The following is a 13,701-nucleotide window of genomic DNA, read 5'->3' as shown; positions in this document are numbered from 1 at the left end:
ACAGACATCAGTGCTACGGGTCGGTAGTCATTTAGGCAGGTTATCTTAGTGTCCTTGGGCACGAGGACTATGGTGGTCTGCTTGAAACATGTTGGTATTACAGACTGTCAGGGACATGTTGAAAATGTCAGTGAAGACACTTGCCAGTTGGTCAGCACATGCTCGGAGTACACGTCCTGGAAATCTGTCTGGCCCTGCGGCCTTGTGAATGTTGACCTGCTTAAAAGTCTTACTCACATTGGCTAAGGAGAGCGTGATCACATAGTCATCCGGAACAGCTGGTGGTCTCATGCATGCTTCAGTGTTGCTTGCCTCGAAGCGAGCATAGAAATGGTTTAGCTCGTCTGGAAGTCTTGTGTCACTGGGCAGCTCGCGGCTGTGCTTCCCTTTGTAGTCTGTAATAGTTTTCAAGCCCTGCCACATCCGACGAGCGTCAGAGCCAGTGTAGTACGATTCAATCTTAGTCCTGTATTGACTCTTTGCCTGTTTGATGGTTCTTCGGAGGGCATAGCGGGATTTCTTATAAGCGTCCGGGTTAGAGTCCGCTCCTTGAAAGCGGCAGCTCTACCCTTTAGCTCAGTGCGGATGTTGCCTGTAATCCATGGCTTCTGGTTGGGGTATGTACGTACGGTCACTGTGGGGACGACGTCATCAATGCACTTATTGATGAAGCCAGTGACTGATGTGGTGTACTCCTCAATGCTATCTGGAGAATCCTGGAACATGTTCCAGTCAGTGCTAGCAAAACAATCCTGTAGCTTAGCATCTGCGTCATCTGACCACTTTTTTATTAACCGAGTCACAGGTGCTTCCTGCTTTAGTTTTTGCTTTTAAGCAGAAATCAGGAGGATAGAGTTATGGTCAGATTTGCAAAATGGAGGGCGAGGGAGAGCTTTGTATGCGTCTCTGTGTGTGGAGTAAAGGTGGACTAGAGTTTATTTTTTCCTCTGGTTGCACATTTAACATGCTGGTAGAAATTAGGTAGAACTGATTTAAGTTTTCCTGCATTAAAGTCCCCGGCCACTAGGAGCGCTGCCTCTGGATGAGCGTTTTCCTGTTGACTTATGGCCTTATACAGCTCATTCAGTGCAATCTTAATGCCAGCATTGGTTTGTGGTGGTAAATAGACAGCTATGAAAAATATAGATGAAAACTCTCTTGGTAAATAGTGTGGTCTACAGCTTATCATAAGATACTCTACCTCAGGTGAGCAAAACCTCGAGACTTCCTTAGTATTTGATTTTGTGCACCAGCTGTTGTTTACAAATATACACAGACCGCCACCCCTTGTCTTTTTGGAGTCAGCCGTTCTGTCCTGACGATGTTGCGTATAGCCCACTAGCTGTATGTTGTCCATGTCGTCGTTCAGCCACGACTCGGTGAAACATAATATATTACAGTTTTTAATGTCCCGTTGGTAGGATAACCGTAATCTTAGGTCATCTAATTTATTCTCAAATGATTGAACATTGGCTAATAGGATTGATGGAAGAGGCAGTCTACTCGCTCGCCGTCGGATCCTTACAAGGCACCCCGATCTACGTGCACGATATCTCTGTCTCTTTCTCATGCGAATGACAGGGATTTGGGCCTTGTCAGGTATCTGTAGGATAATGTCCTGCGACGCAGATGGTAGCTCGTCCCAACCGACTCTCCTCGGCTCGACCGACTCCCCTCACATGCGATGGTGAACGTGTTGCTGAGAGCCCAATGACTGTCAAACGGTAAATGAGGTGAGGTGTGGGTCTTCAAATCAAATCAAGCTTTATTTATATAGCACATTTCATACATGAATGCAACTCAATGCGCTTCACAGGAAATACATTATAAAAAAACTATGAAAATAAAAAACAAATATTTACTACACAACAAATATAAGAGGATACAAATCTAAAGATTAACAATAAAAATGGAAAGACTAAAAAAGCACCCTAAGGAAAAGCAAAGCTAAAAAGGTGTGTTTTAAGATCTCTTTTAAATATGTCCATCGTTTCCATTGCCCTCCTCAGGTTCTCTGTAATGCTATTCCAGATGCTGGGGGTATGGTAACTAAAAGCTGCCTCTCCATGCCGTTTGGTCCTAGGCTTTGGGATAGTTAAAAGGCCAGTGCCAGAGGACCTGAGGGACCTACTGGGTACATAACTCAAAAGCATGTCTAATATGTATTGTGGTGCACAATCGTGGATTGATTTAAAAACCAATTGAAGAATCTTAAAAACTCACAGGCAGCCAGTGCAGAGACTTTAAAACCTGTGTAATGTCTGCTCTCCATCTGGTCTTGGTCAGTATCCGTGCTGCAGCATTCTGTATGTTTTGCAGTTGACCAATGGCTTTCTTGGATAGACCAGACAGCAGAGCATTACAGTAGTCAAGCCTGCTTGTAATAAAAGCATGTATGAGTCTCTCTGTATCAGCCTGAGATAGAAACGGCCACACCTTGGCAATGTTCCTGAGGTGGTTAAAAGCTATTTTGGTCACATTCATAATGTGTGATTCGAAATTGAGTTCAGGATCTAAAATAACACCTAGTTTTTTACCTGGTGTTTTATCTTGCTTTGGCTCCAATAATAAGGTATTGTCTTGATTTAGCTGGAGGAAGTTGTGAGCCATCCAAATATTTAAATCACTAATAAAAATGTATCTGTGGAGCTAAAATCCTCTGGTGACACAGAAATGTTGTGTATCGTCTTGAACATTGTTCTTCATAGATGACGCACGCACCTGCCCCGCCTTCTGCTAGGGAGATTACTGTTTTGCATAGAAATTTTATGCACCATTTATGATGGAGTTAATGTGGTTTTTAAGGGCGGATTTTCAGCATTTTTCTATTTGGGCGGCCCGAAAGAACGCTTAGGCGGCCTGCCCAAGGGTTTGAATGGCAGAAAAAACCCTGCCATTAAGGTACGTTTTCCGACCCATATCTCGTGCAGGCTCCACGCTGTCTTTTGGCAAGCAAATTCTAGGTGTTGAGCTGTCCTTGCGTTCCAAATGAAATGGAAAGTTAGAACTGTATCCAGCGTGTGTCCATAGCAGAGCTTCCTTCCGATAAATATCCTTTACGGAATATTTTGACTTGATTGTAGTGGCGTCTTTACCTTGCCAACATAGTCAGTACCCAAGCTGAAGCGGGGTTGTTTCTGACGCATACAGTCTACATTAAAAGTTCTGAAAAGGCAAAGAGCACTCACGGATATCCAGGGATATGGTGCAACAAAAATTGGACTTTTCTCTGATTAACTTAATTTATTCTATACTTGCCACAGTGCAAAGAATGGGCAAAAGGAGGAGCCATATACTAAGGTACACTGAGGCACATTAATAACCAAAATAATACCTTGGGCGGCAGGTAGCTTAGTGGTTAAGAGCGTTGTGCCAGTAATCGAAAGGTCGCTGGTTCTAATCCCCGAGCTGACTAGGTGAAAAATCTGCCGATGTGCCCTTGAGCAAGGCACTTTACCCTAATTGCTCATGTAAGTCGCTCTGGATAAGAGCGTCTGATAAATGACGTAAATGTAAATGTAATAAATAAATGATCAGGTACATATACACAACATTTCATATTTCAACAATATACATGGTGCTTGGTATGCCTTCTGTGTTCAATAGAATATGACTAACACACACACACACACACACACAGAGAGGGAGAGAGGGAGTTCTGTAGAAGGCATGAAGTATACACCATCCCTTCTGGAGATGAAGCAGATCCTCCTGTCTCCTCTCATCCATCTTGTTCAGAGAAAAAGGGAGAGAGGAGGAAGAAAGGAAAGGGAGAGGGATAATGAGAGAGAGAAGATGAGAATAACCCGAGCATGATCGATATGCTCCATGAATAATTGAGGAGGGCTGTGTTTTGGAGAGGTCTGTTCTCAGCCCAGCCAAGCCCAGCTCTCCTACAATCATTTATCTTTCTACTCCTGCTTGTGTCACAGGGCAGCAGTGCACCTCGCGCATCCGGGACAGTGTAAACACTGATGACTCGAGAAAAAGGCTCTCAGTGGGAGAGGAGAAGAGAGGAGTCGGTTATCTAATAGCACTTTGCGCTGGCTGCTCATGCCGCTGCTAACAACGATACTCTTATATTCCCATTCTGGGCTCAGGAACGTTTAGGGCGACAGGAGGAAGGAGGGATAACCAGAGAAGGGCTTTGAATCGTATGCCTATCCTATCGACCCAGCTGAGCACCCCTCCTCCTCCCCCCTTTCTCCTTATCCTCTCCTCTGTGGATGCCCGCACTTGCAGCATGGACTCCGGAGGGGAAAGAGAGGAAGGGTGGATGGAAGACCAGTGGGAGAAATGGTAGGGCAACACGGCATCTCTCTTTCCTATCCTAGGTGTTTACCACACTGGCAGAAACCTAGTGGAGGGCTGGGTGACCTTGTGTGTGTATGTAAGTGCTGAAAATCTGTCGCTCCCTATGCTTCTCTCAGTGTTGCAGCATAGGACAGGGATGCCCTTGAAGTAGAGAGGATGCATAGGAGAGAGGCAGCGAGAGAAGAGAGTGAGAGAGTGGAGGTTGCACTAGAGGTAGATATAGCAGCTTTTATCATATAGGACACATGTAATATAACTCTTGGGAGAAGAAGAATACAGGATATGATGATATCACCAGGATGCTGGTATGTTGAAAGCACTGACTTGCTGACTCTGTGATTGTTGTCATACGGTGTTGGATGTAAAGGTGACCCATTAGATGGGACTGTCCTTACGATGCACAACAAATGTGAGCAGCAGAGGTTGATGAATGAACGGTAATGTTGTGTGCAGCCTATTAATATGCCTGATTTGGGATTAAGATATAAATTAGCGGGAGAGAGAGTCAGGCAGATGTGGCTGTATTAATGACTCAATCATGGGTCTATTGCTTAACATGGAGAAGCCAGAAGTGGGATAATTTCATCAGCAAATGAAGGAAGATTCACAGCCATTTATTGGGTAATTCAATAAATCACCCTAAGCAGATTCACGGATCCTCTGACTGTGTTATGGTTTATTATGAGTGTTATAGGCTTTGGGGTTTTGCTCAATTTCGTGTTCCATAAAATTTTCGATTTCGAAGTTGGTTCTGTTTGGGTGAGGCTGGCCCTGATTGGAATTATCCTCATTGGTTAGGATGTGTTGCACCTGTCGCCTCGTTAGGCAGTCGTTAGTTCACCTGTTCTGGCACAGCTGCTATTTAAGAGCGGCTGGCCCAGTGTTCTAGTGGGCATGAGAGATGTTGGAAGAGCTCCCGCTTTACGGTATGAAACAAAGCTTTTTATCTTGTGTCTCCCCTGTTTGGTTTGCTCCACGTTTGGTATGATTTTACTCCGAAAGGTAAATTGCTGGGGTTTTTCTTTTAATTCAAATCAAATCATATTTTACTTATCACATGCGCTGAATACAACAGGTGTAGACCTTACCGTGAAATGCTTACTTACAAGCCCTTAACCAACAATGCAGTTCAAGAAAGAGTTAAGAAAATATTTACCAAATAAACTAAAGTAAAAAATTATAAAAAGTAACCAATAAAATAACAATATCGAGGGTATATACAGGGGGTACCAGTACTGAGTCCATGTGTGTTGAGGTAATTTTGTACATGTAGGTAGGGGTAAAGTGACTATGCATAGATAATAGATAGCGGGTAACAGCAGTGTAAAAACAAATGGGGGGTCAATATAAATAGTCCGGGTGGCCATTTGATTAAATGTTCAGCAGTCTTATGGCTTGGGGGTAGAAACTGTTAAGGAGCATTTTGGTCCTAGACTTGGCACTCCGGTACAGCTTGCCGTGCGGTAGCAGAGAGAACAGTCTATGACTTGGGTGACTGGAGTCTTTGACAATTTTTTGGGCTTTCCTCTGACACCACCTAGTCTATAGGTCCTGGATGGCAGGAAGCTTGGCCCCAGTAATGTACTGGGTCATGCGCACTAACCTCTGAAGTGCCTTATGGTCAGATGCCGAGAAGTTGCCATACCAGCGGTGATGCAACCAGTCAGGATGCTCTCGATGGTGCAGCTGTAGAAAGTTTTGAGGATCTGGGGACCCATGCCAAATCTTTTCAGTCTCCTGAGGGAGAAAAGGTGTGGTCGTGTCCTCTTCATGACTGTCTTGGTGTGTTTGGACTTTGATAGTTTGATGTGGACACCAAGGAACTTGAGACGCTCGACCCGCTCCACTACAGCCCCGTCGATGTTAATGGGGGCCTGTTTGGCCCGCCTTTTCCTGTAGTCCATGGTCAGCTCCTTTGTCTTGCTCACATTGAGGGAGAGGTTGTTGTCCTGGCACCACATGGACTAGAGCTAGCTAGCTATGCGCTACACCAGAGTTAGTGCAGACCAGAGTTAGAACAGAACTAATGCAGACCATAGCTAGCTACATCCTGGACCAGAGCTAGTTAGTGCATACCAGAGCTATCTAGCTATTAGCTACGCCCTGGACCAGAGCTAGTGTGCAGACGGGTATGTGCACAGTGCACTAACGCTCTGGACCAGAGCAACGCCCTGGACCAGAGCTTGTGCATAGACAGGTATGTGCGCATCACACTAATGCCCTGGACCAGAGCTAGTTAATGATTATAGCTCTGGTCTAGGGTAAACAGAAGTTAGCGATATGAGTGGTTTCTGAAGCCAATGTGGCATGCTGAAATTATTTTCTACCTATGAATTTGGCTCTTGCGTTTGAAATGTCTGGCCTATAAGCTATTGTAACCTGATCTCTGAAAGCTAAGACACTCTGAAACATGGATATGCCTTCTGTCTCCCTCTATGATGTTGCACAGACTGCACAGGACATATTAGAAGGGAGTGTGGCATTTTGTTTTATTTGACCCGCATAGAGAATATAGTTGAATAGCCCTGTCATTTGCATTTATTAAAGATCCCCATTTCCAAATGATTCATTACAATATTTAGTTGCGGTTTAGTGAATGATTTGTCCCAAATACAATGCTTTTAGTTTTTGAAATATTTCGGACTAATTTATTTATTGCATACCCATTCTGAAACTGACTGCAGCTCTTAAGTGTTGTAGTGATTTCACTCGCTGTAGTAGCTGACGTGTATAGTGTTGAGTCATCCGCATACATAGACACACTGGCTTTACTCAAAGCCAGCAGCATGTCATTAGTAAAGATTGAAAAAAGTAAGGGGCCTAGACAGCTAGCCTGGGGAATGTCTGTTTCTACCTGTATTACATTTGAGAGGCTTCCATTAAAGGACACCCTCTGTAAATCTGTTAGACAGGTAACTCTTTATCCACAATATAGCAGGGGGTGTAAAGCCATAGCAAACGTTTTTCCAGCAACAGACTATGTCAAAGCCGCACTGAAGTCTAACAAAACAGCTCACACAATATTTGTATCATTAATTTCTCTCAGCAAATCATCAGTCATTTGTCAAAGTGCCGTGCATGTTGAATGCTTTTCCCTGTAGCGTGCTGAAAGTATGTAAATGTATTTACTGTAAAATAGCATTGTATATGGTCAAACACCATTTTTTTTCTCCAAAAGTTTACTAAGTGTTGGTAACAGGCTGATTGGTTGGCTATTTGAGCCAGTAAAGGGGGCTTTACTGTTCTTGGGTAGTAGAATGACTTTTGCTTTCCTCCTGGCCTGAGGGCACACACTTTCTTGTAGACTTAAATTAAAGATATGGCAAATAGGAGTGGCAATATCCTCAGTAATTTTCCATCCAAGTTGTCAGACCCAGGGGGCTTGTCATTGTTGATAGACAACATTACTTTTTTCACCTCTTCCACACTCACTTTACGGAATTCAAAATTGCAATGCTTGTCTTTTATAATTTGGTCAGTTACAGTGTACTTGGATGTGTAGGGTCGGCATTTGTTGGTGGAATGTCATGCCTAAATGTGCCAATCTTGCCATGAAAAAATTATTCAAGTAGTTGCCAAAATCACTGTTTTTTTGTGACGAATGAGCGATCTGATTCAATGAATGATGGAGCTGAGTTTGCCTTTTGTCCAAAATTTCATTTAAGATACTCCAAAGCGTTTTACTATCATTCTTTATATACATTTATCTTTGTTTCATAGTATAGTTCCGTTATATTCAGTTTAGTCACATTATTTCTCAATTTGCAGTATGTTTGCCAATCAGTTGTGCAGCCAGACCTATTTGCCATTTATTTTGCCTCATCCCTCTCAACCATACAATTTTTTTTTTATTCCTCATGAATCCATGGGGATTTAACAGTTTTTACAGTCATTGTCTTAATTGGTGCATGCTTATTAGTGAGTGGAATAAGCAATTTAATAAATGTGTCAAATGCAGCATCTGATTGCTCCTCATTACACATCACAGACCAACAAATATTATTTACATCATCAACATAGGAATCACTACAAAACTTATTGTATGACCTCTTACACACTATATTAGACCCAGCCTTTGGAACTTTGGTTTTTCTAGATATGGCTACTGTATTGCGATCACCATCCGATTGGATTTGGATACTGCTTTAAAGCAGATTTCTGCAGCATTAAAGATGTGACCAGGACATGTGGATGATTTCATTCCTGGGCTGTTTGTAAATACCCTGGTAGGTTGACGCATAACCAGGTTGCAGGCACCATTTGAAGCTTTTTTTCTGGAGTGGCCAGCTTGATGAAAGCCAGTCAATATTTAGGTCACCCAGAATATATACCTCTGTGTTGATATCACATACATTATCAAGCGTTTCACACATATTATCCAGATACTGACTGTTAACACTTGGTGGTCTATAGAAGCTTCTCACAAGAATGGGCTTTAGGTGAGGCAGATTAACCTGTAGCCATATTACTTAAATAGTATTTAACATGAGATCCTCTCTAAGCTTTACAGGAATGTGGTTCTGAATATAGACCACAACACCGCCCCATTGGCATTTCTGTATTTTCTGTAGATATTATAACCATGTATTGCTACCACAGTATCATCAAAGGTATTATCTAAGTGAGTTTTAGAGATAGTCAGCCTAGAACTTCCTACTATGGCACACCGCCTCAGTATTAACAGTATAACTCTGGTTCATAGGCACATGATTACTGCATATAATAGCTGTAGGATCAACAGAGGCATTCAGGGGAATTAGAGGGACATAAATTAGGTTACTTACATTGACTGCCAATGCCCCTGGGATAATGTACATTTTCTGCAGCATTACAACAACTCAGTGACACAATGGTAGGGATTATCTGAGCTGGGCTTAGGTCATTGATAAATCATTGTCTCAACGCAGTCTATGGTTTTATATCTGAATTTATAGAGATGAATTTGAAAACTGCATCTGAGAAGTTGAATATTTGAAACTTTGAAGTTGAAATTATAGTTTTGTAAGCTTAATTCACAAAATGAATGCAATATCTAACATATTGAATCTGAATGTATAAATATTGAAATTGAATATTCAATCAAATTCAACAACAAAATTCACTGAATGTGCAATATTCAGTCAATTCAGTTTCAAAATCATGAAATACAAGTTCAATTGATCAATTAAATTATTCAATTTGTGCATAACAAATAAAAACATATTAAATTCAAATACAGTTTATATTGCTCCATATACTTGTTAATACTCAATTATATTTTTTACACTGAACAAAAATATAGAACGCAACAATTTCAAAGATTTTACTGAGTTAGTTATTATAAGGAAATCTGTCAATTAAAATAAATGAATTAGGCCCTAATCTATGGATTTCACATGACTGGGAAAACAGATGTTCAGTGCATTCGGAAAGAACTCAGACCCTTCACTTTTTCCACATTTCGTTACGTCACAGTCTTAATCTAAAATCGATTTAAATGCATTTTTTGCCTCATCAATCTGCACACAATACCCCATAATGACAAAGAGAAAACAGGTTTTTGATTTTTAGAAAAAAACGGATAGCTTATTTACATAAGTATTCAGACCCATTGCTATGAGACTCAAAATTGAGCTCCGGTGCATCATGTTTCCATTGATCATCCTTGATGTTTCTACAACTTGATTGGAGTCCACCTGTGGTAAATTGAATTGATTGGACATGATTTGGAAAGGCACACACCTGTCTATAATGCATGCACACATGACTGTAAGTCGTTTGGATAAAAGCGTCTGCTAAATGGCATTATTATTATTATTATTATTATATAAAGTTCCACAGTTGACAGTGCATGTCAGAGCAAAAACCAAGCCATGTCGAAGGAATTGTCAGTAGAGCTACGAGACACGATTGTGTCAAGGGACCGATCTGGGGAAGGGTACCAAAAAATGTCTGCAGCATTGAAGGTCCCCAAGAACACAGTAGCCTTCATCATTCTCAAATGGAAGAAGTTTGGAACCACCAAACTGAGCAATCAGGGGAGAAGGGCCTTGGTCAGAGAGGTGACCAAGAACCCGATGGTCACTCTGACAGAGCTCCAGAGTTCCTCTGTGGAGATGTTAGAACCTTTCAGAAGGAAACAAGATTCTCTGTTCTGATGAAACCGAGATTGAACTCTTTGCCCTGAATGCCAAGCGTCACATCTGGAGGAAATCTGGCACCATCCCTACGTTAAAGCATGGTGGTGGCAGCACCACGAGACTAGTCAGGATCGAGGTGTGCCAAGCTTCTAATGTCAGACCCAAGAAGGCTGTATTTGCTGCCAAAGGTGTTTCAACAAAGTACTGAGTAAAGGGTCTGAATACTTATGTAAATTTATTTTTTCTTTTTTTTTTTACTAAAAACTTGTTTTTATTTGTCATGGTGTGTAGATTGAGGGGGGGAAAACGATTTATTCAATTTTAGAATAAGGCTGTAACATAAAAAAAGTGGAAAAGGTAAAGGGGTCTGAACACTTTCCGAATGCGCTATATCTGTTGGTCAGAGATACCTTAAAAATAGCTAGGGGAGTGGATCCGAACCAGTCAGTAGGCTGTTGATTGTGGCCTGTGGAATGTTGTCCCACTCCTCTTCAATGGCTGTGCGAGGTTGCTGGATATTGTACATGTCGATCCAGAGCATCCCAAACATGCTCAATGGGTGACATGTCTGGTGAGTATGTAGGCCATTGAAGAACTGGGACATTTTCAGTTTCCCGTAATTGTGTGAAGATCCTTGTGACATGGGGCTGTGCATTGTCATGCTGAAACATGAGGTGATGGTGGCGGATGAATGGTGACAATGGGCCTCAGGATCTCGTCACGGTATCTCTGTGCAATCAAATTGCCATCGATAAAATACAATTGTGTTCATTGTCCGTAGCTTATGCCTGCCCATACCATAACCCCACCATTACCATGGGGCACTCTGTTCACAATGTTGATATCAGCAAACCTCTCGCCTACACAATGCAATACACACGGTCTGCCATCTGCCTGGCACAGTTGAAACCGGGATTCATCCGTGAAGAGCACACTTCTCCAACATGCCAGTGGCCATCGACGCCGAACTACATTCAGGTCAAGACCCTGGTGAGGGCAATGAGCACGCAACAGCTCACAAATATCACTACAATTTGAACCAATGTAGAATGATTTGTGAGCAACTGTTAAGAAAATCCTAACATTTACAACTGTGGAATGTGCATTTGCGCATTCAAAAAGTGCTTGTGGATCTGTATTCGGTGCTTACAGAATACAAAAAATAATCCTGCCTGTCGATGTATTACAATCCACAAATGAGGCTTCAGATGAGTTGGTTATCTCCATTCATTGGGATAATATTTGTGTCACGTGACGCGCAGAGTGATGACATCATGGCTGTGTCCTTTTTGTAACAACACCTTCATATGAATGTTAAATTTCATATGAATGTTAAATTTGACTACTGTGGCATGCAACGTCGAGTGTGTGCTTTCGACATCAGCCCACTAGACAAGCTAGCTAAAGTTGGACACTACCTATCACGTTTCAGGAGAAGACCCAGATGCAGACAGTGTTGAAGTAACAAAAGTTTATTACAAAAACAGGGCAGACAAACAACAGGTCAAGGGCAGGCAGAGGTCAGTAATCCAGATCAGAGTCCAAAAGGTACAGAACGGCAGGCAGTCTCAGGCTCATGGCAGGCAGAATGGTCAAAACTAGAAACAGGAGACAAAGGGCTGTGAGACATGGGTTTGATCCTAGACACATGAAAAGTGGGATGTATACGGAGGGTACGGGGCAACAGAAGACGAACAGCAGAGGGGCTAATGATCTTGGAGATTGGGAAAGGGCCAATAAACCGGGGGGAAAGTTTGCGCAACTCCACCCAGAGGGGCAGATCTCGGGTGGACAGCCATACCTTCTGCCCGAGACGATACCCGGGAGCTGGGGTCCGGTCCGCTTGTCATCGATACCTAAAGGTGGTCTAGAGAAGAGCCAACTGCGCTCTCCTCCAGACAAACATCTGGGCTGAGGGTATGCCGACCTCTTCCTCTTGCTCCGGGAAGAGCGGGGGTTGATAACCCAGGGAACACTCAAAGGGCGAAAGACCCCGTGGCAGAGCAGGGAAGGGTTCTGCGGGCGTATTCGACCCACACTAGTTGCTGGCTCCAGGTGGTGGGGTTGGCGGAGACCAGGCAGCGCAGAGTCGTTGGACTGAGGGTGGAACTGGAGGACAGGCTGGCCAATGACCCAATGAGTGTGCAGAACGCCTTCCAGAACCGGGACGAGAACTGAGGACCCCGGTCGGAGACCGTGTCCACTGGGTGTCCATGGATCCTGAAGACGTGTTGCAACATGAGCTGGGCCGTCTCTTTGGCGGAGGGTAGCTTGGGGAGAGGAATGAAGTGGGCGGCTTTGGAAAACCGGTCCACAACTGTCAGCATGGTGGTGTTGCCATCAGACGGGGGAAGACCCATGACAAAGTCCAGGTATATGTGAGACCAGGGACGGTGAGGAACAGGCAGAGGTTGGAGGAGATCAGCAGGAGCTTGCAGAGGAGTCTTATTCTGCGCACAGATCGTGCAGGCGGCGACGAACGCAGAGACGTCAGGAACCATGGTAGGCCACCAAAAGCATTGTCGCACAAAGGCCAGGGTCCAGAGCCCAGGTGGCAGGCTAGCCTGGAGGAGTGGGCCGACTCCAGGAGCGGACAGCGTCAGGAACAAACATCCGGTTATCTGGGCCCGGGGTTCGGCTGGCAACGCTGCGCCTCCTAGACCTGCTTCCATATTCCCCAACTGAGTGCCGTCGCCAAGCACGAGGTGGGAAGGATTGTCTCGGATTCCAGGGTTGTAGCCGCGGGGCTATAGCGGCGTGACAGCGCATCTGGCTTGACATTCTTGGATCCCGGTCGGTATGAGAGGGAGAAGTTGAACCGGGTGAAAAGCAGGACCCACCTACAGTGAGGGGAAAAAAGTATTTGATCCCCTGCTGATTTTGTACGTTTGCCCACTGACAAATAAATGATCAGTCTATAATTGTAATGGTAGGTTTATTTGAATAGTGAGAGACAGAATAACAAAAAAAAAATCCAGAAAAACGTATGTCAAAAATGTTATGAATTGATTTGCATTTTAATGAGGGAAATAAGTATTTGACCCCCTCTCAATCAGAAAGATTTCTGGCTCCCAGGTGTCTTTTCTACAGGTAACGAGCTGAGATTAGGAGCACACTCTTAAAGGGAGTGCTCCTAATCTCAGGTTGTTTCCTGTATAAAAGACACCTGTCCACAGAAGCAATCAATCAATCAGATTCCAAACTCTCCACCATGGCCAAGACCAAAGAGCTCTCCAAGGATGTCAGGGACAAGATTGTAGACCTACAT

General features: G+C 43.5%; 1 protein-coding gene across 2 annotated transcripts in view; it reads left to right on the top strand.

Moving 5' to 3' along the window:
• Window positions 1-3,976: 3,976 nt before the first annotated feature.
• LOC123492135 (C-Jun-amino-terminal kinase-interacting protein 1-like) overlaps window positions 3,977-13,701 on the top strand; it is a 121,164-nt gene continuing 111,439 nt past the window's right edge. For both annotated transcript variants that reach the window (XM_045224121.1, XM_045224120.1), the window contains exon 1: window positions 3,977-4,299. In XM_045224121.1, the coding sequence (XP_045080056.1) occupies window positions 4,157-4,299 (143 nt within the window). In that variant the 5' untranslated portion in view covers window positions 3,977-4,156. The remainder of the gene's footprint in view (window positions 4,300-13,701) is intronic.

This window comes from Coregonus clupeaformis, chromosome 13, assembly GCF_020615455.1.
Source record: "Coregonus clupeaformis isolate EN_2021a chromosome 13, ASM2061545v1, whole genome shotgun sequence".
NCBI lineage: Eukaryota > Metazoa > Chordata > Actinopteri > Salmoniformes > Salmonidae > Coregonus > Coregonus clupeaformis.
Note: the sequence above shows the minus strand (reverse complement) of the source record. Positions and strands in the feature narration are given on the sequence as shown.